General features: G+C 34.7%; 1 protein-coding gene across 3 annotated transcripts in view; it reads right to left on the bottom strand.

Moving 5' to 3' along the window:
• OXCT1 (3-oxoacid CoA-transferase 1) overlaps positions 1-24662 on the bottom strand; it is a 181553-nt gene that overhangs the window by 21280 nt on the left and 135611 nt on the right. For all 3 annotated transcript variants that reach the window (XM_074282586.1, XM_074282587.1, XM_074282588.1), the window contains one exon: positions 19954-20043. In XM_074282586.1, the coding sequence (XP_074138687.1) occupies positions 19954-20043 (90 nt within the window). The remainder of the gene's footprint in view (positions 1-19953; positions 20044-24662) is intronic.

The raw sequence follows: 24662 nt of genomic DNA, 5'->3' as shown, positions 1-24662 counted from the left end.
ACTTACCATAGCCACATATCACTTTATTCCCCAAATACTTCCTTGACAGATGCCTGGTTGTCGTATATATACTCTCAATACTGTCCCTCCTTTCTATTCCATTTCCAGTTCTGGAACTAGAATCAAATTAATCTTGTCCTTCAATGTCAAGAATGGGTTAGTCTACCAGGCCAGGGCTCCTGTTACCACATTCTTACCTGGACACTGCTCTCCATTATAAGGTGTCGTCCCCTATTAAAATGTAAGTTCTTTGTGGGGTCTATCCTCATCTTTGTTATTTGTATTTGCAATGTTTCACAATGCTTAGAATATGTGTTTAATAAATGTTTTTTTCATTTATTAATAATAATAGCTATAATAAAAGAAAATAGTATTTATGTGGCTAAAGGTTTACAATGTGATTTACACTTACTATTTCAGTTGGTCCTCACAATCCAGGGAGGAAGGTGCTATTATTATCCCCATTGTACAGTTGGAGACTGAGGTAGCAAAGTGACTTGCCTAGGATTATAGCTTATAACTGACTGAAGCTGAATTTTGACTTACATCTTCTTGATTCAAAGCTGGCACTCTGGGCACTGTGGTGTCCCCAGCTGCCTCATTGCAGCTTCATTTTAATGTTAACTCTTCTTTTAATAATCAATTTTTCATTTTCATATTTCAAAGCAAGTCTGCATATGCTGCAAATCTAAATGAGTCAGCTGAATTTATGGCAAATATTCTATCTTCTACAGTTTTAAGTTGTCCAACTTACATCTAATATAACTCAAACAGATATATCGCAATGAATTCAGTTCCCAGATGCCAACATTGGGAACAATCTGTGTGCTTCTCAAGAACATTTCTGTAGGAAAGAACAGGTTTCTGTTCTCATTATGTGAACAAGCTCTACATCTTTTTGGAAGGTAACCACTTAAGATTTAATAAAAAATGAATTCCCCACCCACTCATCCCCCACTTAATAGTACTTTATTTTTTCCAATCACATGTGTACATAGTTTTCAACATTTGTTTTTATAAGATGTTGAGTTCAAATTTTTCTCTTCCCCCAAGACAGTAAGCAATATTATGTAGATTATACAGGTACAATCATGCTGAACATATTTCCACATTAGTCATATTGTAAAAGAAAAATCAGAACAAAATGGAAAAACCATGGAAAAGAAAAAACAAAAAATGCTTAGAGCATGCTTCAATCTACCTTCATATACCATAGTTTTTTTCTCTGGATGTGGATGGCATTTTCCATCATGCGTCTTTTGCAATTGTTTGGGGTCATTGTATTGCTGACATGAGCTAAGTTTATCATAATTGATCACTGCACAAGGTTGCTGTTATTCTATGGAATATTCTCCTGTTTCTGCTTACTTTACTCACCATCAGTTGGAAAATAAGTTTTAAGAGAAATTATATTAACTTTTAAATTATGCCCCATCTAGCTCAAAACCCTTCACTATCTTTGTTCTCAATACAACCAAGAATTATGTAGGATGTTGTATTTAACATTTCTATAATGAATATGGAATACTTTTAGAAATGAGGTCTTCTGTCAAGACTAAAGAACCAACTCATGCAGAAAATAGCCTTCATATAGAATCTCCAAAACTCACAAAATGGACACAATACAAATCTTGGGTTAAACAATACTCCTGATTTAGCAGGTGATCCATAAAAGATTAGTTTTATGTATGTTCTTTCCAAAAAGAATAATGTAACAAAAGGAATAACATAAAAGAAAAAAAAAACCCAACAACAAATGCATAAGAATAAAAGGAAAAAAGAGAAAATAAGGTACAGGAAAAACTAAGGAGTCCAAAAATTTCAAGATACAACCAGAATAACTGATGAAACCACAAGATAATTAATTAATGCTGTGCTTGACTTACATTAAGTTTATTACAACAGTACAAGAAAATAAACTGTATAAATGATTGAAAGGCAAAAAGCAATTGTTTTCAGTAAAAGGAAAATAAAAGCATTAGAAAAATAAGAGATCCCTTGTCATATCTGGATCAACTATAGTTGGAATTATACCTAATATCATACCCTTAAACCCTTTAATCCAGTAAGATACCACACTAGATCTATATCCCAAAGAGATACAAGGAAGTGGAAAAGAATCCAGCTATACCAAAATATTTATGACAGCTTTCTTTTTCTTTTTTTTTTTTTTTTAGTATCAAAGAATTGGAAACTAAAGGGAGATCATCAGCCAAAGAAATTCTAGTATATAACTATATTGGAATACTATCTGCTGTAAGAAATCAGTGAAAAGATAGTGGGAAGACTTGTATAAACTAATAGAGAAGCGAGCCAAACCAAGAGAACATCTTATAACAACATTATAAAGACAAATGGCTTTTAAACACTTAAGAAATTTGATCAATGCAATTGGTTGATCAGTTAACGTGCATTTTATGAGTGCTAATTATCTGCCAGGGTATCTTGGGGTAAATTTAAAATTTGAAGGATTAAAAAAAGGCAAAAATAATCCCTGCTCTCAAGGAGGAAAATGTACTGGAAAGTGACAATCTATCAACTACGTACACACAAGACAAATTGGAAATAATTATAAAGGAAAGGAAGTAGGGTTACAGGGACCAAGAAAGCCTTTTAACAGTATGAGCTTTTAACTAAGACTTGAAGACAGTCAGGGAAATTAGAAGGCAGAGATGAGGAGGGATTATGATTCCAGAGGACAAATGATAAAGTATGCTACCCATTTCCTAACAGAAGACACAGGTGCTGGACTCAGAGAAAAGAATAAGAGTTCTTTTTTAATATGTCCAATCAAAGGATTGATCTTGCTTAATTATGTATTTAAGAGTTTATTTGTTTCTAATCATTGAGGTAGATAAAGGAAAGAAAAGAAAATAGATTTTTCTTCATTAAAAAAAAAATTAAAATTCACATCCTCATTTCATTCTTATAATGTTCTTGGTTGGTTTTCTGGAAGTCTTTGGGGAAGCCTTCTTTTCAGTAGAGTAATCACCACAAGAATAACCAGGTGTTAAAAGTCCAAAGGTTGTTGTCTCCTTCTGCTCAGTTAGCTTCAGAGGGGACTTGGTTTCAGTGGAGAAAATGCAGGAGAAGAGCCTGACCAAAGATGGAGTTGAATTTCTCTCTCCTTGAACCGGAGAGCTTGAGCTCCCAGCTTATATGTTCTACACTGAGTATAAACCAATCATTATATCACTAGGAAACCATTATTTGTTGTAAGAGTAAATCAATCATGTTGAACTTAGAGAAATATTAAGTATCATGCTAAACTAAGATAACCATTGTCTCATCAATTCCACTGACTTAACATCTTGTAAGAATCCTGTGTAACCATTGTCTCATCAATTCCACTGACTTAACATCTTGTAAGAATCCTTGTTTCAAAGGTCTGGCCCATAACATATTCTTAGATGTCAAATTATAAAGTAGCAAATTTAAGAGGGAAAAAAATTCCTTTTTGAATGTCTCTCCTTTTGGGAAATAGGGAATTATGGCCAAACATTGGGTCTGATGCTTTGCCTGTTTTTCTTTGACTCATTTTAGGGAAAAAAGTTCTATCCAAAAATAATGGTGATCTTTTCTTTCTTCTTTGTTTTCTTCACAACATGGCTAAGATAGAAATATATTTTATCACATTTCATATGTATAGTGGATATTGTATTTCTTTCCCAGTGGTAGGAAGGAATGGGAGGAAGTGAGAGAAGCAAAGAATATTTTAAAGAATTTCAATTAAAATACATATGTACATATACATATACAAATAACAATGAACTAAATAAAAACATTAAGAAAGCTTATATTTAGAACAATAATAAAGGAACAACATAAAATTGTTTTACTGAACACAGCAACTAAGACCTTTCATTTTCCATATTTCTTTTCATATGCTGGCACAACTTAGACATTTTCCTTCCCCATAACTTTAGTAAGGATCTCAAATCCTTTCTACCCCTTTTTACATATTTTTCATTTTTCATACTTTTTATAATTACTCAAGAGACAATTTGGAAATCTCAGGGAAATGTTCCTTTAGAAGGATTAAAGTTCAGTATTTACTCTTACTTACAATATTTACTCTTAATACTGAGATTATTTCCTACTAGGAATTCTTCACCTGAGATTCATGGACCTTGAAAGGGGCTATGGGTAGATATCAGGAGGTCCATGAATTTGGATGAGAACAATTCTACCATTATTAAATTTAACATTTCCTTCAACTATTTGAAAAAAAATTTATTCTGAGATAGGGTTGGTAAGTTTCAACCCATTGCCAAGGGATCCATGCTATAAGAGAGGTTAGAGCTCTAACTCTAGAGGCAGCTAGGTAGTACAGTGGATACACTGAGTCCGAGTCAGGAAGACCTGAGTTCAAATCTTGCCTTACTTATTGGCCATGTGATAGTGGGCAAGTCAAAAACTTGATTTGCCTTAATTTACTCAACTGTAAAATAGGGGTAATAGTTACTGTGAGAAATGATTATTTCTCTTTTGTATTTAATAATTAATTGTATTGGGATCAAGGCTTTTCTAAGTTTCTACTTTTTCATTCAGAAACCTGTGGGAAATCTCTTAAAGATTTACTCTAAGATCTAATTAGACATAATAAAAGAAATTCTAAATTCGGGGTAATAAATGTACTCCTGTTCACTGTGTTTGTTCAGGCAAGTTGGGGAAGGATGATAGGGAAATTGCTAAATATCTTTGACTAAGATTTGGGTGACCCCAGTCATATATCCCAAGACCTTCCCACCCTCCCATTTTAATATTCACTTTCTCACTAAGTTTAACCAATCAAAGCTGATTGAATATTTATTCTTTAAAAGGCATATAAGCTGTGAGTCCATTGCCATCAGGTGTCTGGTGTAAGAGAGATGGACAAATGACCACTCTTTTACTGAAAATTCTGGTATTACTAATGAAATGATTAAATTTCCCAGAAACTCTCTCTCAACCTTTTTTATACAGCACAATAAGATCTACTTCCCAAGCTTATAAGGATCACAGAGAGAATCTTTGGAAAGTATTTAGGGCACTGTCTGGCACACAGTAGGTACCTAATAATTGCTTATTCCTTAATTCCCTCACTCTAACTTTACTCCTGAAATATCATCATGCTACACTAAGCCAAACTTCAATAATGACAAACAACTCTGGATAAATGATCTTTCAAGAATCTCATAACTATCATCATAACCAAATTAATGAATGCTCTTTTTCAAAAGAGATAGACTAATTACCTTATACTCATTAGAACTGATTACCTTATACTCATCACAGTCAGCTCTTCACATTTTGCTTAAAAAAAATTCCTATCAATTGTTCCTGTTCTTTGATAAATATTTCTTAGCTATGGATACAAAATCCATGCTCTTTTAGATATATTTTTGGGTAAAAGCCACAAAGTACAGACATATAAAATGTAGACAATAACCCTTCCAGGTCTCAAAATTTCCAGTAGTTCCATGTTGCTAAGAATTACAAGGGCAGAGATAGTCCCCATGAGAGATTTCTCACTTGCAAGTACCATTAAATAAAAGTGTCTCAGGACCAAAAGAGATTGATTTCTGGGTCTGAATTGCAAAGTTGTACATTTCCAGCTCTTTCTAGTTCACTAAAATAATAAACTTTTTGAGAAGGCAGGGACTGAGTCATTTTTATGGCTTTATACACAACACCTAAAACAGTGTCTTGCATTCAGTAGTCACATATTGTTTGTTGAATTGAATTCATATGAGATTTATATGAATTGAATTCAAATGATATTTAGTGATAAATAAAGCAGGTTAGAAAACAATTTGTGATGGCAAAGGTATAAGAGAAGGAAGAAACTATAAAAAATGTTTAAAAGTTAAGAAAGTTTAAAAGACTTAAAGATCAAGTAAAATTTTTTTTAAAATCTAAACACTAATATGTTAGGATTTTTACAAGGTGCTAAGTCACTGGAATGAATAGATACAATTCTATTGGCTTTCTTTCTTACTTTTCTTTTTTCTTTTTCCTTCTTTTTTCCTTTCTTTTCTTCTTCATTCCTTCAGTTCCCTCCTTCCTCTCTCCCTCCTTTCCTTTCCTTTTTTTCAATTTATCTATAAACCAAACCTGTTGCAGCCTCATCTAAAATGCAAATGTTCTTTTCTCCAGAGACATTACATACAATAATTGAATTTTAGGATAAATTGGAATCTTTTAGCAAGCATAAACTGAATCAGTTAGCCTTAGTTTTTCTCCTCTCTTCTCTGTTTAGCCTGACTGGCTTTTGCAAGGACAAGATATCCTCAAGAATAGGATGATAATACCATTTGAGCATTGCCTAAAAAGAAATTCATTTAATAATGTTGGTAACAATTTTAGCTAATACAGGCAACTAGGTGGCACAGTGGATAATGTGCCAGGCCTAGAGTCAGGAAGACCTGAGTTCAAATTCTCCCTCAGACACTTACCAGCGGTGTGACTTTGGGCAATTATTGGAAGGAAAGAGAAAAGAAGAAAAAAGGAAGAAGGAAGGAAAGGAAGGAAGGAAAGGAAGAAAAAGAAATGAAACAAAGAAGCAAAAAAGAAAAAAGGAGGAAAGAAAAGAGGAAAAAAAGAAAGGAAGAAAGAAAACAGGCCAAACAGAAAACTGAAATCTAAAAGTGTGACCCCAACCCCAAAGTAGAATCTTTAAAGTCTTAAGATCTTAGGAAGCAAGTTGCTTATCTATAAAAAGGATATTCATTACCATGGCCTAACCTTTAGTTTTTCAAAAGGTTTCTATGTGAACCTTCACCCAGAGATAAATGAGCTTTGCGTGATGATAGCCACTGGATATAGCATTCTCTTCCCGCTGTAATATTGTGCAATCTGTTCTTGAGAGACTTCTAGCTCAAAAAAATACTGTCAAATAATATGAAATCTTGGTAGGGCCTTGACCAAATTATTGGTTGTTAAGAGATAGGACAATTCCCTGAGAACCTCCACAGCTGTGGATCATTACCATCTGAAGGAGTTGCAGGGCAGCCTTTGCTGGCACAGGTGTTTCAGACTGGGAATGAGATAAATTGGAGGCAGAGGGAAGAGGAGAGAGGTCAAATAAGGCAATGACCTCTCAGTCAGAGAGGTCAGAGAACAGCAACTGCCTCTCAGTCTCCTTGTATCAGCCTCTCACAAGAGGACATCCATTCTGGGTTGGATCTCCAGCTGCCACTGTCAGGTGGCTTCCGTGTATTCCAACAATTGGTGAATTCCAATTTATCAACATAATGCATGTGCAGGATACTCCATAATCTCTGTATAAACTGAAAAGGCACCATTCCCTCTAGATCAATATTTATTGAGCATTCATTAGGTATCTGGCAATATGCTGGCTGCTAAGTGTACAGAGATTGTATAGGAGGCCTAAGTGGCCCAATGGATAGAACAGAGAGAGAGAGAGGGAGAGAGAGAGAGAGAGAGAGAAAGAGAGAGAGAGAGAGAGAGAGAGAGAGAGAGAGAGAGAGAGAGAGAGAGAGAGAGACAGAGAGAGAGAGAGACAGAGAGAGAGAGAGACAGAGAGAGAGACAGAGACAGAGACAGAGACAGAGACAGAGACAGAGACAGAGACAGAGACTGATTGGTTGAAATGTAGTCTCAAATGTTTAGCAGCTGAACAAGTCATGTAACCTTAATACCCTGCAGAAGGAAATGGAAAACCACTCTAGTATCTTTGCCAAGAAAACCCCACAGACACTAATGGTGGGCTGTGATCCACAGAGTCATAAAGAATTGGACATGGGCACTTCTGGCCAAGACACACGCATCTATCTAAGCTCCTTCTTGCTCTCAGAATACTTTATTTCATAACAAGGCCTCAGAATTAGTGCTTGACTGAAAAAAACCCACAAATAATTCCCAACAGAAGATATCCCTGACATTCTCCAGAAAAGGTCTGTTTTTGCTCGTGGAAAGGGACTGAAGGCAGACAGTGGCAGAACAACAAGACAGTGGGAGTACAGAAGGCAGCTCACACTGAGCAGATCTGAGGGGGGAGGGGTGTGATCACAGCCGTTTCTTCGGGGAGAACTTTACCATAGGGTGGTTACTTTGCCCTGGCAGCAAGCTGGTAGATTAGCAGAGAAGCTATAAACACAGGGGATCAAGACTATATCCTCGAAAAGCTAGCGTCTCTAGAGACCTGGCCACCCCCACCCACAATGACTCAGCACACTCACAGCCTCAGAACACAGACATAGTGCAGCCATTGCTATCCTGTTAGTGCCTCGCTGCTGCCCCCTGCAGTCTGTAGAGGAAGCTCATCCAGCCACTCCTCCCACCCCCCCCCAAAAAAGCGGACTGTATTTGTTTTTCTTATTAGTTTGTTTTCTTTGATTCTTCTTTGACAAAATGAGCAAAAAAATTAAAGCGAGCTCTAACAATAGAGAGCTTCTATATGGATAGAGAGCAGACTTTAAACCCTGAGGAGACTAAAAACAGACTATCTCCAGATGAATCCCCAAAGGGGGATATGATTTGGTCCTCAACACACAAAACTCTCATAGTAGAAATTAAAAAGCTATCACAAGAGAGCTAGAAGCAAAATGGACAATTAGACAATTAGAAAAAGATATTTATTTAAAAAGTGAGTGAAGAAAATACTTCACTGAAAATCAGAATCGAACAAATAGAATTGAATGACTTGAGGAGACAACAAGAATCAGTCAAGCAAAACCAGAAAAATGAAACAACGGGAAAAAAAATGTCAAATACCTTCTTGGGAAAACAACAGACCTGGAAAATAGATCTAGGAGAGATAATCTGAGAATTATTGGACTTCCTGAAAATTATGATGAAAAAATGAACCTGGACAGGAAATTTTCCAGGAAATTATCAAAGTGAACTGCCCAGAAGTTATAGAAAGAGAGGGTAAAATAGACATTGAAAAAATTCATCAATCATCTACTGAAAGGGATCCCTAAAATCAAAACGCCAAGAAATATAGTGGCCAAGTTCAAGAACCATCAGACGAAGGAAAAAATACTGCAAGCTGCTATAAAAAAATAAATTCAAATATGGAGGAGCCACAATAAGGATTACCCAGGATCTAGCAACATCCACATTAAAAGATCAAAGGGCCTGGAATCTGATATTCCGAAAGGCTAAGGAATTTGGTATGCAGCCAAGAATAACTTACCCAGCCAAAAGGAGCATTTTTTCCGAGGGAAGAAGATAGACGTTCAATGAAATAGGTGAATTTCATCTATTTCTGATGAAAAAAACAGAACTAAACTAAAAGTTTGATCTTCAAATATAGGATTCAAGAGAAATATAAAAAGGTAAAAAGAAATCTTGGGAACTATATTTCTGTTATAAAGATATATAAAGAACACATGTATAATTTATTCTAGAAACTAGAGGTAGAAAGGTAATTGTACCAGAAAAAGGGTAAAGTGGGGGTACTACATCTCACAAAGAGGCAAAGGAAACCTATTATATCTGTGAGAAAGAATGGGGGGATGAACATAGTGTGTCTTATTCTCATTAGAACTGGCTTAAAGAAAAAAATATTAGACATATTCAGTTTATGGTGAAACTTCTTCCACCCCACTGAAAAATGGGAGGGGAAGGAATAAGGTAAGTGGAAGGGAATACAGAAATTTGGAGGAAAAGGGGTAAGAAAGGGGAAGGAACTCTAAGGTGGGGGGAAAGATTCTAAAAAGTAGGTTTGTGAGAAGCAGGTGGTGCTCACAAGTTTAATACTGGGGAGGGGGGTAAGGGAGAAGGAAAGGAGAAAAGCATAAGCAGGAGTCAACAAGATGGCAAGTAATATAGAATTGGTAATTTTAACCACAAATGTGAATGGGGTAAACTCACCCATAAAGAGGAAGCAGTTAGCAGACTGGATTAAAAGTCAGAACCCTACAATATGTTGTTTACAGGGAACACATTTAAAGCAGGGAGATATATACAGAGTAAAGCTAAAAGGCTAGAGCAGAATCTATTATGCTTCAGGTGAAGTTAAAAAAGCAGAGGTAGCCATTCTGATCTCAGATCAATCAAAAGCAAAAATTGATCTAATTAAAAGAGATAAGGAAAAGCATTATATCTTGCTAAAGGGTGCATAGATAATGAAGCAATATCAATATTAAACATATATGCACCAAGTGGTGTAGCATCTAAATGCTGCAAGAAGAAATAGACAGCAAAACTGTAACAGTGGGAGATCTCAACCTTGAACTCTCAGAATTAGATAAATCAAACCACAAAATAAATAAGAAAGAAGTCAAAGCGGTAAATAGAATACTAGAAAAGTTTGATATGATAGATCTTTGGAGAAAACTAAATGGAGACAGAAAGGAATCTTCTCAGCAGTTCATGGAACCTATAAAAATGACCATATATTAGATAATAAAAATCTCAAATTCAAATGCAGAAAGGCAGAAATAGTAAATGCATCCTTTTCAGATCACGATGCAATGAAAATTACATTCAATAAAAAGTCAGGGGAAAATAAACCAAAAGATAATTGGAAACTAAATAATCTCATACTAAAGAATGATTTGGTGAAACAGCAAATCACAGACATAATTAATAACTTCACCCAAGAAAATGACAATAATGAGACGTCATACCAAAATGTGTGGGATGTAGCCAAAGCAGTAATAAGGGAAATTTTATATCTCTAGAGGCCTACTTGCATAAAATAGAGAAAGAAAAGGTCAATGAATTGGGCTTACAACTAAAAATGCTAGAAAAGGAAGAAATTAAAAACCCCCAGACAAACACAAAACTTGAAATTCTAAAAATAAAAGGAGAGATTAATAAAATTGAAAGTAAAAAAACATATCAAATTAATTAATAAAACCAAGAATTGGTTCTATGAAAAAAACCAACAAAACAGATAAAACCTTAGTAAATCTGATTTAAAAAAGGAAAGAGGAAAATCAAATTGTTAGTCTTAAAAATGAAAAGGGAGAACTCGCCACTAATGAAGAGGAAATTAGAGCAATAATTAGGAGTTACTTTGCCCATATTTATGCCAATAAATTCGATAATTTAATTGAAATGGAAGAATACCTTCAAAAATATAGCTTGTATATTAACAGATTAACAGGAGAAATAAATTAGTTAAATAGTCCCATCTTAGAAAAAGAAATAAAACAAGCTATTAATCAACTCCTTAAAAAAAAAATCCCCAGGACCAGATAGATTTACATGTGACTTCTACCAAACATTTAAAGAACAATTAACTCCAATGCTATGTAAACTATTTGAAAAAATAGAGTTTGAAGGAGTCCTACCAAATTCCTTTTATGACACAGACATAGTACTGATACTTAAACCAGGTAGGTTGAAAACAGAGAAAGAAAATTATAGACCAATCACCCTAATGAATATTGATGTGAAAATCTTAAATAAAATATTAGCAAAAAGATTACAGAAAATCAGCCCTAGAATAATACACTATGACCAAGTAGGATTTATAGCAGGAATGCAGATATAATCAATATTAGGAAAACTATTAGTATAATTGACTATATCAATAACCAAATTAACAAAAACCATATGATCATCTCAATAGATGCAGAAAAAGCATTTGATAAAATCCAACATCTATTCCTATTAAAAACACTAGAAAGTATAGGAATAAATGGACTTTTCCTTAAAATAGTCAGGAGCATATATTTAAAACCATCAGTAAGCATCATATGTAATGGGGATAAACCGGAATCTTTCCCAGTAAGATCAGGAGTGAAACAAGGTTATCCATTATCATCATTACTATTCAATATAGTACTAGAAACTCTAGCTTTGGCAATAAGAGTCAAAAAAGAGATTAAAGGAATTATAGTAGGTAATGAGAAAACCAAATTATCACTTTTTGCAGATAATATGATGATATACTTAGAGAACCCCAAAGACTCTGCTAAAAAGCTATTAGAAATAGTTTAGAATTTTAGTAAAGTTGCAGGATACAAAATAGATCCACATAAATTATCAGCATTCTTATATATTACTAATTTTTGTAGTGGCTAGAAAGTGGAAAATGGATGTCCATCAATTGGAGAATGGTTGGGAAAATTGTGGTTTATGAAGGTTATGGAATATTATTGCTCTGTAAGAAATGACTACCAGGAAAAATACAAAGAGGTTTGGAAAGACTTACATGAACTGATGCTGAGTGAAATGAGCAGAACCAGGAGATCATTATACACTTAAACAACAATACTGTATGAGGATGTATTCTGATGGAAGTGGATATCTTTGATAGAGAACATCTAATTCAGGTCCAATTGATCAATGATAGACAGAATCAGCTACACCCAGAGAAGTAACACTGGGAAATGAATGTGTACTACTTGCATTTTTGTTTTTCTTCCCAGGTTATTTTTACCTTCTGAATCCAATTCTTCTTGTACAATAAGAGAACTGTACGGTTCTGCACACATATATTGTATCTAGGATATACTATAACATATTTAACATGTATAAGACTGCCTGCCATCTAGGGGAGGGGGTAGAGGGAGGGAAGGAAAAAGCCGGAACAGAAGTGAGTGCAAGGGATAATGTTGTAAAAAATCACCCATGCATATGTTCTGTCAATAAAAAGCTATAATTAAAAAAAAAAAAAGAATTGAACATGATTGAATAACACAAAGATTGATTGAATAACATACAAAGATGGAGTCATGGAGGAAGGTCTCTATCCTCAAAAAAATCTTCATTCCATTAACCATCAAGTGATAGATTATAAAGTCTAAATCTTAAAGGTAAATAAATTTAATCCCAAATAGATGCTGATCATTAAAAACCAGAATAAATCTGATATAAGAAGATCTCTCTAAGTACCTATAAATTCAAAGAAGTTAACCTGAACTGATAATGATCTTATTATTTCATGGTTCTGTGCACCAAAATGATAGTAGACTGCAGTCTTTCTGAGGCTTGGTCAACAATCTTTCTGAGTTGCTACGGCTGATAATTATTTACAACAATGTTCTCTACCAAATTTAAAGGGGATAAGCCACATAATCACTATCATGTTGCTACAAAAGTATCCTTGAAAAGATTTTCTCAGATTACGTGGCCTGAATTGAAGGCTCACTTTTCTCACAAACTGGTTCTCTGACCCTGGGAAAATCAATTAACCTCCTAATGCCCAGGTGCTAGTCTGCCCTAGTCATCTACATGAAATTAAAGGTTGAGACACCCCCCCAAAAAACCCAAAACACAGCCAACAATCAAAAATATTGCTCCAAAAGTCTAAATCTATTAGTTTCTGACAGGTTCACACAAAATAAATGACTATTTAGGTTATTTTTTCTAATGTTTTCTGGGGGGAAATACTGACATGGCACAATTCAAAAGACTTCCATATAAGCTCCTCAAAAAGTTTTATACACAGATATGCAAATATATGTATATGTGTGTATAACTTTAGAACAATATAATTATTGGCTCTTTCTTTTCCTCAGAATACAGCTCTCCTGCTGGCCAAAAAATTGAAGCATAAATAAGATCTAAGCATGTGGCAGAAATAGGCCTCTCATTTGTTCTTATTAAAATAGATGCCTAGGTAACTTCTATAGGTAACTAACAAATATGACTAAATCTCTTTCCTTTCATAAGCTGAAAACATATTCTTGGCAATAGGTCTTCTGTGCATTATTTGGAGAACAAAATCACCTGCTTTGACGGTAGAAGAGTCAAGAATTTGAAACTGTGAGTTAGACGGTATAGATTTTGTTGTTGGATCTGTTGTTAAGGTGCTCAGAAGTTTTTTCCAAGCATAGAGGGAACAACAAAAGCTTTCATAACAGCTTTTCAAACTAGACCATACCTCTGAGCTCTCATAAGTACTTAATATTGTTTACAGATTGTTAGACCAATCCTTTCTTTCACTATTGCCAGAGCAAATTTCTTAATGTATATAACTATGATCAAGCCAGTTCCATTTCTGTGCTCAAGAATCACCAATGATTCCCTAGTAACAGAGTAACAGGATTTAGGTTTTTCAGGAGATGCCAGAACTCCAACCCCCTCATTTTAAAATTCATGAAACTAAGTCCTAGAGAGGTTTTAAACTTTCCTCATGTGATATAAGGATTAAGTAATGGAATTAAAAATGGAACTTCTGAATTCAAATCATTTGCACATAGGGAAAGAAATTCCAAAATGGCATTTAACATACTCTATAGTGCCATCTTCCCTGATGTACTTTAAAGTACTTCCCCTTTAACCATTTAATGTTCAAGTCATTTCTTAATCTTGTCTTACACTGCCTTACCTTTATGAATTAAGGGACCTTCTTCCATACCTAAAATACTGTCTCCACATCATCAAAATCAAAGACCAGCTGAGGTGCTATTTTTGTCATGAAATGCTCTATGTTCTATACCTTCTCTTTTCCTTTCATTCATTTCCCCATAAAAGTGATCTTTCCCTCCTTATCCTTAAGCATTCTGCCTTGTGTCACATTTATTTATACACATAATCATTCATATTAGAATGTAGTTCCTTGAAACCAAGACCATATAGAGGTCTTTTTTAAACATAATAAAGTATTTGATAAAAGTCTGTTGGATTGAATTCCTCTCAGTTTCCAATTTATCGCTACTATAAAAAGGGCTGAGTGGATGCCCATCAGTTAGAGAATGGCTGAATAAGTTATGGTATATGAATGCTATGGAATATTATTGTTCTACAAGAAATGTTCAGGAGGATGATTTCAGAGAGGCCTGGAGAGACTTACATGAACTGATCTAAGTGAAGTAAGCAAAACCAGGAGATCATTGTCCGTGGCAACAATGAAATTATATGACGATCAATTCTGATGGATGCAGTTCTTTTCAACAGTGAGATGACTGAGGCCAGTTCCAGTGATCTTTGATGGAGAGAGCCATCTGTACTCAGAGAGAGGACTGTGGGAACTGAGAGTGGTCCACAACATAGCATTTTTAATCTTTTTGTTGTTTGCTTGCATTTTGTTTTCTTTCTCATTTTTTTTCCTTTGTGATCTGATTTTTCTTGTGCAGCATGATAATTGTATAAATATGTATACATATATTGGATTTAATGTGTCATTTTTAACATTTAACATATATTCTATTACTTGCCATCTATGGGAGGGAGTGGAGGGAAAGGGAAAGAAAAAATTGGAACAAAAGATTTTGCAAGGATCAATGTTGAAAAATTATCCATGCATGTTTTTAAAATAAAAAGCTGTAATAAAAATAAAAACACACATATATAAATGCATTTTTGTTGTATGCAAGACAAATTGTTATTTTTATGAATAGAAGGAATAACTATTTCTAACCATAATCCTAGTTTTTCTTCCCTTTTCCCCACTGAGAAAAAAACAAGATGGAAATAATGTTTTCTATTTCCTGTGAGAAGCTTATGTTTGGAAAGTTGCTAGCTAAGTGTGTTGGGGTACAATAGCCACCATTTGTTTTCCTTTATCAGGAATTCCAGCTGAGTGTAAAGACAAAAGTCAAAACAAAGAAAAAATAGAAAACAAAAAAAGGTGATAGAGAGTTGGCAAAATTCGGACTTCATATTTTGTAAACAAATGCACAAAAATAATTCAGGCTGAGTCTGACTTCAGTTCTGACAAAAGGCCTTGCCTGAAGTATGCCTCAACATGAAAGCATAAACAAAAGAAAGTTGGAAAGAATTTTCTCCAAATAAACACTTGTCTTTAGAAGAGAAGCAAGTTTTTTATTTATGAAGTTAAATACTTTTGGCTGTTCCTGAAAGCTCTCTCTAAAAAGTCACCTAAGTAGATTTAATTTATATTGTTCCACACTTATGCAACAGTGATTGCATCATAATATTTAGTAAACAAATTAAGGTAATTTCATTATTGTTACAAGTTTCACTATCAAACTGATTCATGGTTCTCATTACTTTGATGAGTGAACTTACTCATAGGGAGAAACAACTAGTCCTATCCTCAAAGAGCTGACACTTATTAGTATTAATTGACTTACATATTAAAGGATAGGAATATCCTTATTTTAGGAGAAGGTATATCTATCATTCAGTTATGTAACACCTACCACCACCATCAAGCTGAATCATGACTACCTACCACCTGGATTTATAAAGTGAAAGCAAGATGATTTAATTTTAAAATTGAGAATGAAGACTTAAAAGAGAACATGACAAAGAAGATATCATGTTAAACCCAGCCAGACAAATTAGCTGAAACCCAGGCTCTAGGTCTGAAAGCAATTAAGCTGAAGCTCAAAAAATCAGATGGTGGACAATAACAAAGTTAATGAAAATAGATAACAATACCCAAAGTTCCAATATCATGCTTCTTCAGGATACTGAAGATTTTGGCTTCCATTATTCTACACCTTTAATTGCATCATTTTAAAAAAAAAATGCCTTCCAAGTGGCTTTCAGCCAATGGCTGGACTGAAACCTCTAAAAGTGTCTCATATATCTAAGAGGAAGAGCCATCTAGAGAATGAAAGCATGGATTATTACTTAATTGGAAGCAACTTATTTTCAAAAGACACAAATATATTTTTATGTATGCCAGGATTTGTTATTTTTATATGTAGACATCTGGAGGAAATAGATTCTCACTCATCTCTTGATCTTAAATTTCAGTATCAATTTTAGGGTCTGGCCCAAAAGCAAACCGGCAGAGATGTTCAAATTTCAAAATTCAGCTTCAAAGATTTTGGTTGGCCTTATTCTAAATAGGCTTCAAAACCCGGACTAGCCATCTCCATATTAACAACTAGTGGAACAAGGACTGAAATGATTTTTATATCCAACATACATACAAGGGGTGGGTATTTCATACTAAGTTTCTCGGAAAGGTTTGAGACATTTTCTCTTTCAAGGTCATTATCTAATTGATCCTTACCATATCTTGGTGGTAGCTAAGGAAACAAGTAGGTATCGACATTCTTGTTTCCATTTGCTGGATGGTAATTGGTTATAATTAGAGAGTGTTTGGCACAGGGCCTGGCACACACAATAAGCACTACGTGTTAGATATTATTGTCTATATGACTAGATAAGAGACTTACAGAAAGAACATCTCATTACAAAACAATTCAGTGACACTACTAGGAACTGACACCTCAGATCAAATGATCACATGACAGATGGCAATAAAAGGGACCACCAGCAAATAAATATAGCAAGTGTGTAACTCAAGAGTGCAAAGACTTAGGCTATTGATTGCAAGACCTGCAGTCCTATGGGACTATTGCAGGAACCTGATTGGTGTATCCCTGCCTCAAATCTCTTCTCAGTCCATCTTTTACTATCATAATGGTACTACTGAAGCATGGATATGGACAAGTCCAGTAGCTTCCTATTGTTTTTAGGATCAAATATGAAATCCTGTCTGGCTTTTAAAGCCCTTCAGAATCTGTTCACTTGCTACCTTTCTACTCTTTCCAATCTATATTCCTCTCTAAGATTCTACCAATCAATAACTCTGACCAGTCCCTGATGTTCCTTACAAGACATCCATCTCCTGACTCACTAGATTTTCACCAGCTGTTCACCATAGCTAAAATTCTCTCCTTCTTCACCTGAAAACTCTAGTTGCCTTCCAGACTCCAGAAAAAAATTCACTTTCTGCAAGAAGGTGGATTCCTTTTAATCATACTGCCATCCATATGAAATTTGTCTCCAATTTGTCCTGTATATATCTTATTTTCACATAATTGTTTAGATGTGGTCTCTATCATGTAATATAAACACTAAGACAAAAACTTTCTTTGCAGCCTCAATAATTATCACAAGGCCTGCCATAGTAGGTGCTTAATAAATGACTTGACAAGAATAATTCCAAACTGATGCTTCCTTGCATAAATTTATCAGTGTTAACTACAATTAACATTTAGAATTAAAAAAAAACAAAACTAAATAATCAGTAATGAATCCGGTACTAAAACAAAATGCTCAGCAAAGATATAATTTCAGGTAGAAGAAACATAGATTTTGGATACTAAGCCACTGTTGCAAAATGAGCTAATGTGAGGAGACTCCAAGCAGGATAGAGAAAAATGCTTTGAGTACACAATGTGATGGCTTGTGAAACAAGAAATATAGCTATTGACTGCATGGCACCAATTGTTTATAACAGGCTAACCAACTTGGTGTATAGCCTTCATCAAATGGGGCTTCTTCCAATACAAGGCTTGAGGTGTCAACAGGCAATCACAACTTTTATGAAACAGAACCAGTGGTATAAACAGGACCAGGCTCTGTAAACAGCAGCTACAGCTGAAGATCAGAGCCTGTTCTGTACAAAGGTGTTAAGTGTGGAAAATGTTTTCATACACAGTTAGCTGTCACCATTATACCATCACTGAATAGGAAGGACACAAAAAGTAGGTATGAAAGCCTAAACCGAAATATGTCATATCTTTTTAAATAACGTTAAAAATGTTTTTAATTCTCATAGAAGAGGCAAATATTTAAAGAAAATGTTTTTTGCTTTAAAAAAAAAGCCAAACTGTTTAGGTAAATGAGGACAAATAATTAGGACATGCAAAATAATTAAAAGTCCTCTGGATATCTGTGTTTTCATTGTTAGATGAAACTCTCTAATAAAGAAACTCCATCCAGCAACGTAGGTCAGCACCTTCTCTGAAACTTACATTTAAATTTTTTTTATTCATTTTAAACTTAAAGAGAAAAGGAAAAAATTTCCTTGTATTCAGCAGAATATAGAGGATTCAATATAAAACAATAAATTATCATTCAAACTGTTTACTTTTTTTGAAAATCCATGTAATATATACTACACATTGTTTTCAAGGAGTGGGTACTTCATACTAACTTTCTCCAAAAGGGTTTTTTTGGTGTATGTTTTGTGAATGCCCATTTTTCTCCAAATTTTTATTTTATTCTCTATTATGCACTTTCATTTTTACTTTCCCCTCACTCCACTCCACCCTCGAGAATACTAGTTACACACACACATATACATTTATATATATATATATATATATATATATATATATATATATATATATATATATATATATATATGCACACATATTGAGAGAAAGAGACATGTTTAAGACTATACTATACATATTTCTATATGTCAGTTCTCAGGACAGCACTTTTTTCATAGGTCCTAGTCTATCCCTGTTTTCCTAAAATCAACCAGCTCACCATGAAATTTACAATTTTAAGAATTACTAAGAGCCACTGAGAAGTTAAGTGATTTGTTCCCAATCCCTTAGCCAGTTTGTGTCACAGGTAGGCCTTGAATCCAGGTCTTCTAATTCTGAGGCTTGTTCCCTAGCTGCTAAATCACACTGCTTCTCATTAGTAAATGAAATAAAGCAAGTATATATTAAAATGTTTTTACACATCCTATTCCTCTTGAAAATACACGTAAGCATTATCTTTAATTAGCAGAACAAATTATTTATCACATGAACTATGTGTTTTGTCACCTAGAATAAGTTCTAGGGGAAGGTCTAATTTTAGAGCATTGTGGACTTTCAAAAGAACAGCATTTGGGTTTCAGAGCAATCCTGTGACATGGACTTTCTGTTCCACATAAAAGGTGCTCCTATCTCTTGGCTCCTGGCATTCTCTCTAGCTATCCCCCTTACCTGGAACATTCTCCACCTCAGTTCTGACTGCTTCCTTTAATCCCCAACTAAAAGCCCATCTTTAACATGGACATATATCCTCCCTATCCTGGCTGTAACTTGTTTATACACATTTATTTGCCTCTTGTTTGCGAGCTCCTTGGGGACAGGGATTTTTTTCCTTTTTTGGTGTGCCTGGCATATGACAGATACTATATAAATGTTCATTCTCTTCCTCTTGTCTCCATCATAGTGTCCAGCACACTGTGAGCATCTTGAGGTCAGTTATGTTCTTTTATTTCTAACACAGATATAGCTTGGATATAGATAAATAGAAATAAACAATCCCCACTGTTAGCACAGTGCCTGCTACATACTGGTCACTATATAAATGACCGAGAGCGCTCATTACCTTTGCCGAATGTTCCATGGTGACGACCACTTTGGTTTTTAAGCTGGACACCAAGTCCATGGCACCACCCATTCCTTTCACCATCTTTCCCTGCAGGCAAGAATCAGAGCATTAGAAGAAGCCGCATTTCCCCAACTTAATTACTTGTGTGGGAGTGCCAAGTCAAGCTGAAGGAATATATCATTGGAACAAAGTCTAATCAGCTTAGGAGAACAACCCCTCTCCCTGCTTGTTTATTAGCACTGTCAAAACTCCTCTACAGGAAAACTTAGAAACCCAGTATTCTATTATCTCAGAGTTAAAAGATAAAGTTGAAGTCCATATGTGAAAAAAAGTCTTGATTTACTAACTTACACACACCCATCCCCCACACATTTAACTTCAGATAATTAGCAATATGACAATTCACAGATACATAAGATAACTTCAGAATATTTACAGATTCTAGACACCCATTTCAGTAGGATCAGAGAAATGTTAGTTTAAAAGCTTTGTAAGAAATCCAAACATGAATAACTTTCTGCATTTATTTGTATCACAGCAATTTCAATTACAGACATTTTGTTAAATCATCTCTCCAATTTGTGCAATGGAAGACAATATTCAGATATTCCATCAAAGGCAGAAATGACATTTTTTTTCTGGAGATTAAGCTAAAAATGGAATAAAAAAGAAAACTTTTTCAAATTGGGCAGATCACTCAAATCCCTTTTAGGAATACCAGATCATTCCTGAATGATGCCCACTCTGAATACTCTTGAATACTACCTCCAACTCTACTTGGACTATTCAGAGAAAATCAAGAGTTTCTTTCTCTATATGAAGGTCTAAGGAACTGATGGATTTTGCTATTGATTAAATAAAATCAACAAAAAAATCAGTGACACTTTGACCTGAGTCCCCAAATTTTCTAATATTCTCAAAATTCTTTAACTTTTTGCTTTTCAACCCAAGACTTCTTGCTAACAACAAGACAGAATTTTATGCTGTTTCCTTATTTTGAAGAGCATGGAGAGAAAGGTTTGGCCCTTTCTTCTCACTTGGCACAATCTTCCTCCCAGTTGGACCAGTGTTGATAGGGCTGCTTAAGTCAAAGTTTGAAAAGTAGAATTCTTTCTTTGCCAATGTAAAATATCACTTATGCTTTAATACTCCTACCAGTTATGTGAATATCTTTAGACTATTTCCACAATTCAACTCATATAGCAAGTATGCTACTACATTGTGTGTTGGAGTGTCTTTTAAATGAAGGAAGCTAGAATTCAACAAATAGAAGTGTCACAGGAATTAAGGAGAGATTAATACTAGTTATGAGAGAAAGCTTCGTGGAGAAGGTAACAATACCTTACTTAGGGCTTGAAAGATGTGTTAATTTCAATAGAAGGAGACATGAATGTATGTATACATGTAGTAAGGGGGAAAGGAGTTTGGAGGAAATGGGGAAAGTATGACCCAATGATATGGAGAGTCAATCTGAGTTGAATTAAAGAACTGCTGAGTAGCAATGAGAATCCAGTTAAGACTATAATATATGATCTGAATGATATACTTTTTTTCATATGTTCTCATGAAATTCTCCTGCCACGTATGGAGAATCAAAAGCTGTAGTAGAAAGAGCAGATAAGTTTTGTGAATGGTTGGGTGATGATTAGTAAGACAAGAATAAAGAGAAGAGCAAAAGGTAGGGAAAGCAAGGGCTTCTAAGTGTATGAGATGAATATTTCTCTTGTATTTAACAACAAATTATTGTATGAGGACCAATGTTTTTCTCCTTTTCCCCTTGCTCATTCAGAAACCAACCAGTGTTGGAAATCTTTTTTAAAGATTTATCCATATCAGAATCAGGCAATAAAAGAAATTCTTCTAAGTTTGGGTTAATGGGTGCATTGCTGCTTATTGTGTTTGCTCAGACAGATCTGAGAAGCATTGGTTCTCTCCTTTGTCAGGCAGGTGAAATGGAAATTGGTAAATATCTTTGGCCAAGATTTGGGTGATCAAAGTAATGTACCCCAAGACCCTCATTGTAACATTCATTTTCTTATTACATGCTGATTAGAATTGATTGCCATCCTTCAGGAATATAAACTGTGAACCCACTGCCATGAGTGGTCTTTGGTTTAAGAGAGACAGCCAAAAGATCACCCTTTTATAAAAATTCTGGCATTATAACAAAATGATTTATTCAGAAACTATGTCTCTCAAACTTTTTAATCATTGCATAAAGAAATAGGAAGGATATTGTTGAAGTTACTGACTATGGGAAAGGGAAACAAGAAGTCACAATGGTGAAAATTAATTGGGGAGAAGGGAACAGAGAGGTCACAATAAGGATAAAGAAAAAATCAATAGTAAGAAGAAACTGGGGAATAGACGGAAAAGTGCCAGAGAGGGGAATTTCAGAGTTGGGACTATATACACAGGCATGCAAATATACATTATACATAGCTGTACATACATTTATGTGTATATATATCCAGTAATAATTGTGTAGGTCTAAAGTGTAACCATCACACAATGATAGTTAAAGTAAAGAGGGAGGTTATTAGCCTTGAGGTTGTTAAACTGTTAAGTCAGAGGGTTAGAAGGAATATTTATCCTAATTGTATATATATATATGATATTTAAGTAGGTGTGTGCTATATACTTATATAAACTTTTCTGTGTATATAATTTACATTATACTTATACATATCAATATAATACATATGAAATCTCTTCTACTCCCTACTATCTATCTGCAGCAATATGTATGTGTATATATGTATGTCGATAGATAAACAAATGATAGAAAGGCAGAGAGATAAATAAAAAAACTATAACTCTATGATTAAACTAATTGAGGAAGTTAGAAAAAGTAGGCAATGGACAGTAACAAAGATGAAGAGAGTGTGATATAATCAGACAAGAAACATTTCAAAGTAATGTGGCTGCTATAGCAAATGATGAGGTACCAGGCGATGTGCATTAGAAGGTGATGTGCAAAAAATGTTGGGGTCAGTAATGTGAGGAATACACAGTGGCCATTCTGTTTGGTAAAAGTTAGGTTAATTTAGGAGAAGTGGTTACAGACAAAATGAAGTGAAACAGCAGACACCAGGAATGTAAATATGAAGTAGGGTGGGAGAGCACATAGCAAGGGAAGGGATTTTAATAGTTAATGATGGAAAAGACAAGTCCTTAGTGGAGGGAGGGAGGGAGGAAAGGAAGGAAAGGAAGAAAGGGAGAGAGGGAGGGAAGAAGGAAGGGAAGTAGGGGGGAGGGAGAGAGGGAGGAAGGAAGGAAGGAAGGAAGGAAGGAAGGAAGGAAGGAAGGAAGGAAGGAAGGAAGGAAGGAAGGAAGGAAGGAAGGAAGGGAAGAGGAAATCAAAATAATACCAATTCACATATGAAGTCATGCAAAACATTTCTACATCAGGCATGTGGCAAAAAAATCAAATGAAAAAATATGCTTCAATCTGTACTCAATATTCATCAGTTTTATCTCTCAATGTGAAAAACATTTTACATCATGAATCCTGTGAAACTGTAATGGATCATTATACAGATCAGAGTAGCTAGGTCATTCACAGTTAGTTATCATTTCCCTATTGCTATTACTAAGTACAATATTCTCCTGATTCTGCTCATTTAACTTTGCATCAATTTATATATGTCTTCCTAGGTTTTTCTGAAACCATCCCCTACATTATTTTTTGTAGCACAATAATAATTCATCACATTCTGGGCACAATTTGTTCAGTCATTTCCCAATTGATTGCCATCTAAGAAGGGATACATACGTATTGGACAAAATGGCTTCTAGGTCGCTTTCTAACTTTTAAAATTTTTTGAATCCAAAATAATGATAAATATTGGAGAAGATATGGGAAAACTGGGATACTAATATATTGTTGGTGGAGTTGTGAATTTATTCTACTATTCTGGAGAGCAATGTGGAATTATGTACAAAGGGCTCAGTATCTCTACTGGGTCTGTATCCCAAAGAGATTATAAAAAAGGGAAAAGGACCCACATGTGCAAAAATGTTTGTGGAAGCCCTTTTTGTAGTAGCAAGAAACTGGAAACTGAGTGGATGGCCATCAGTTGAAGAATGGCTGAATCAGTTATGGTATATGAATGCAATGGAATATTATTGTTCTATGAGAAATGATCATCAGGATGATTTCAGAAAAGCCTAGAAAAACTTAAAAGAACTGATGTTAAGTGAAGTAATAGAACTAAGAGAACATTGTACACAGTTAACAAGATAATGTGATGATCAACTGTGATGGCCATGGCTCTTTTCAACAATGAGGTGATTCAGGCCAATTCCAATAGACTTGTGATGTAGAGAGCCTTCTGGACCACTGAAAGTGGATCAAAGCATGGTATTTTCACCATTTGTGTTATTGTTCACTTGCTTTTTTTTTTCTCATTTTTTTTCTTTTTTGATGATTTTTCTTGGACAGCATGATAACTGTGGAAATATGTATAGAAAAAAATTCTTTGATTCTCTGAAAATTGAATGGTAATAAAAAATACTCATAGCTATTTCCTTACAGTTAGATGACTCAGTAGATAGAATTCTGGGCCTGGAATCAAGAAGACCTGCGTTCAAAAAATCTGGCCTCATACTCACAAGCCATGTGAGTATGGGCAAATCACTTATCTCTGGCTTAATCCACTAGAGAAGGAAATGGCAACCATTTTAGCATCTTTGCCAAGAAAACC

Source organism: Sminthopsis crassicaudata, chromosome 1 (assembly GCF_048593235.1).
Source record: "Sminthopsis crassicaudata isolate SCR6 chromosome 1, ASM4859323v1, whole genome shotgun sequence".
In the NCBI taxonomy this organism is placed as follows: domain Eukaryota; kingdom Metazoa; phylum Chordata; class Mammalia; order Dasyuromorphia; family Dasyuridae; genus Sminthopsis; species Sminthopsis crassicaudata.
This window is presented reverse-complemented; position numbering and strand designations above follow the sequence as displayed.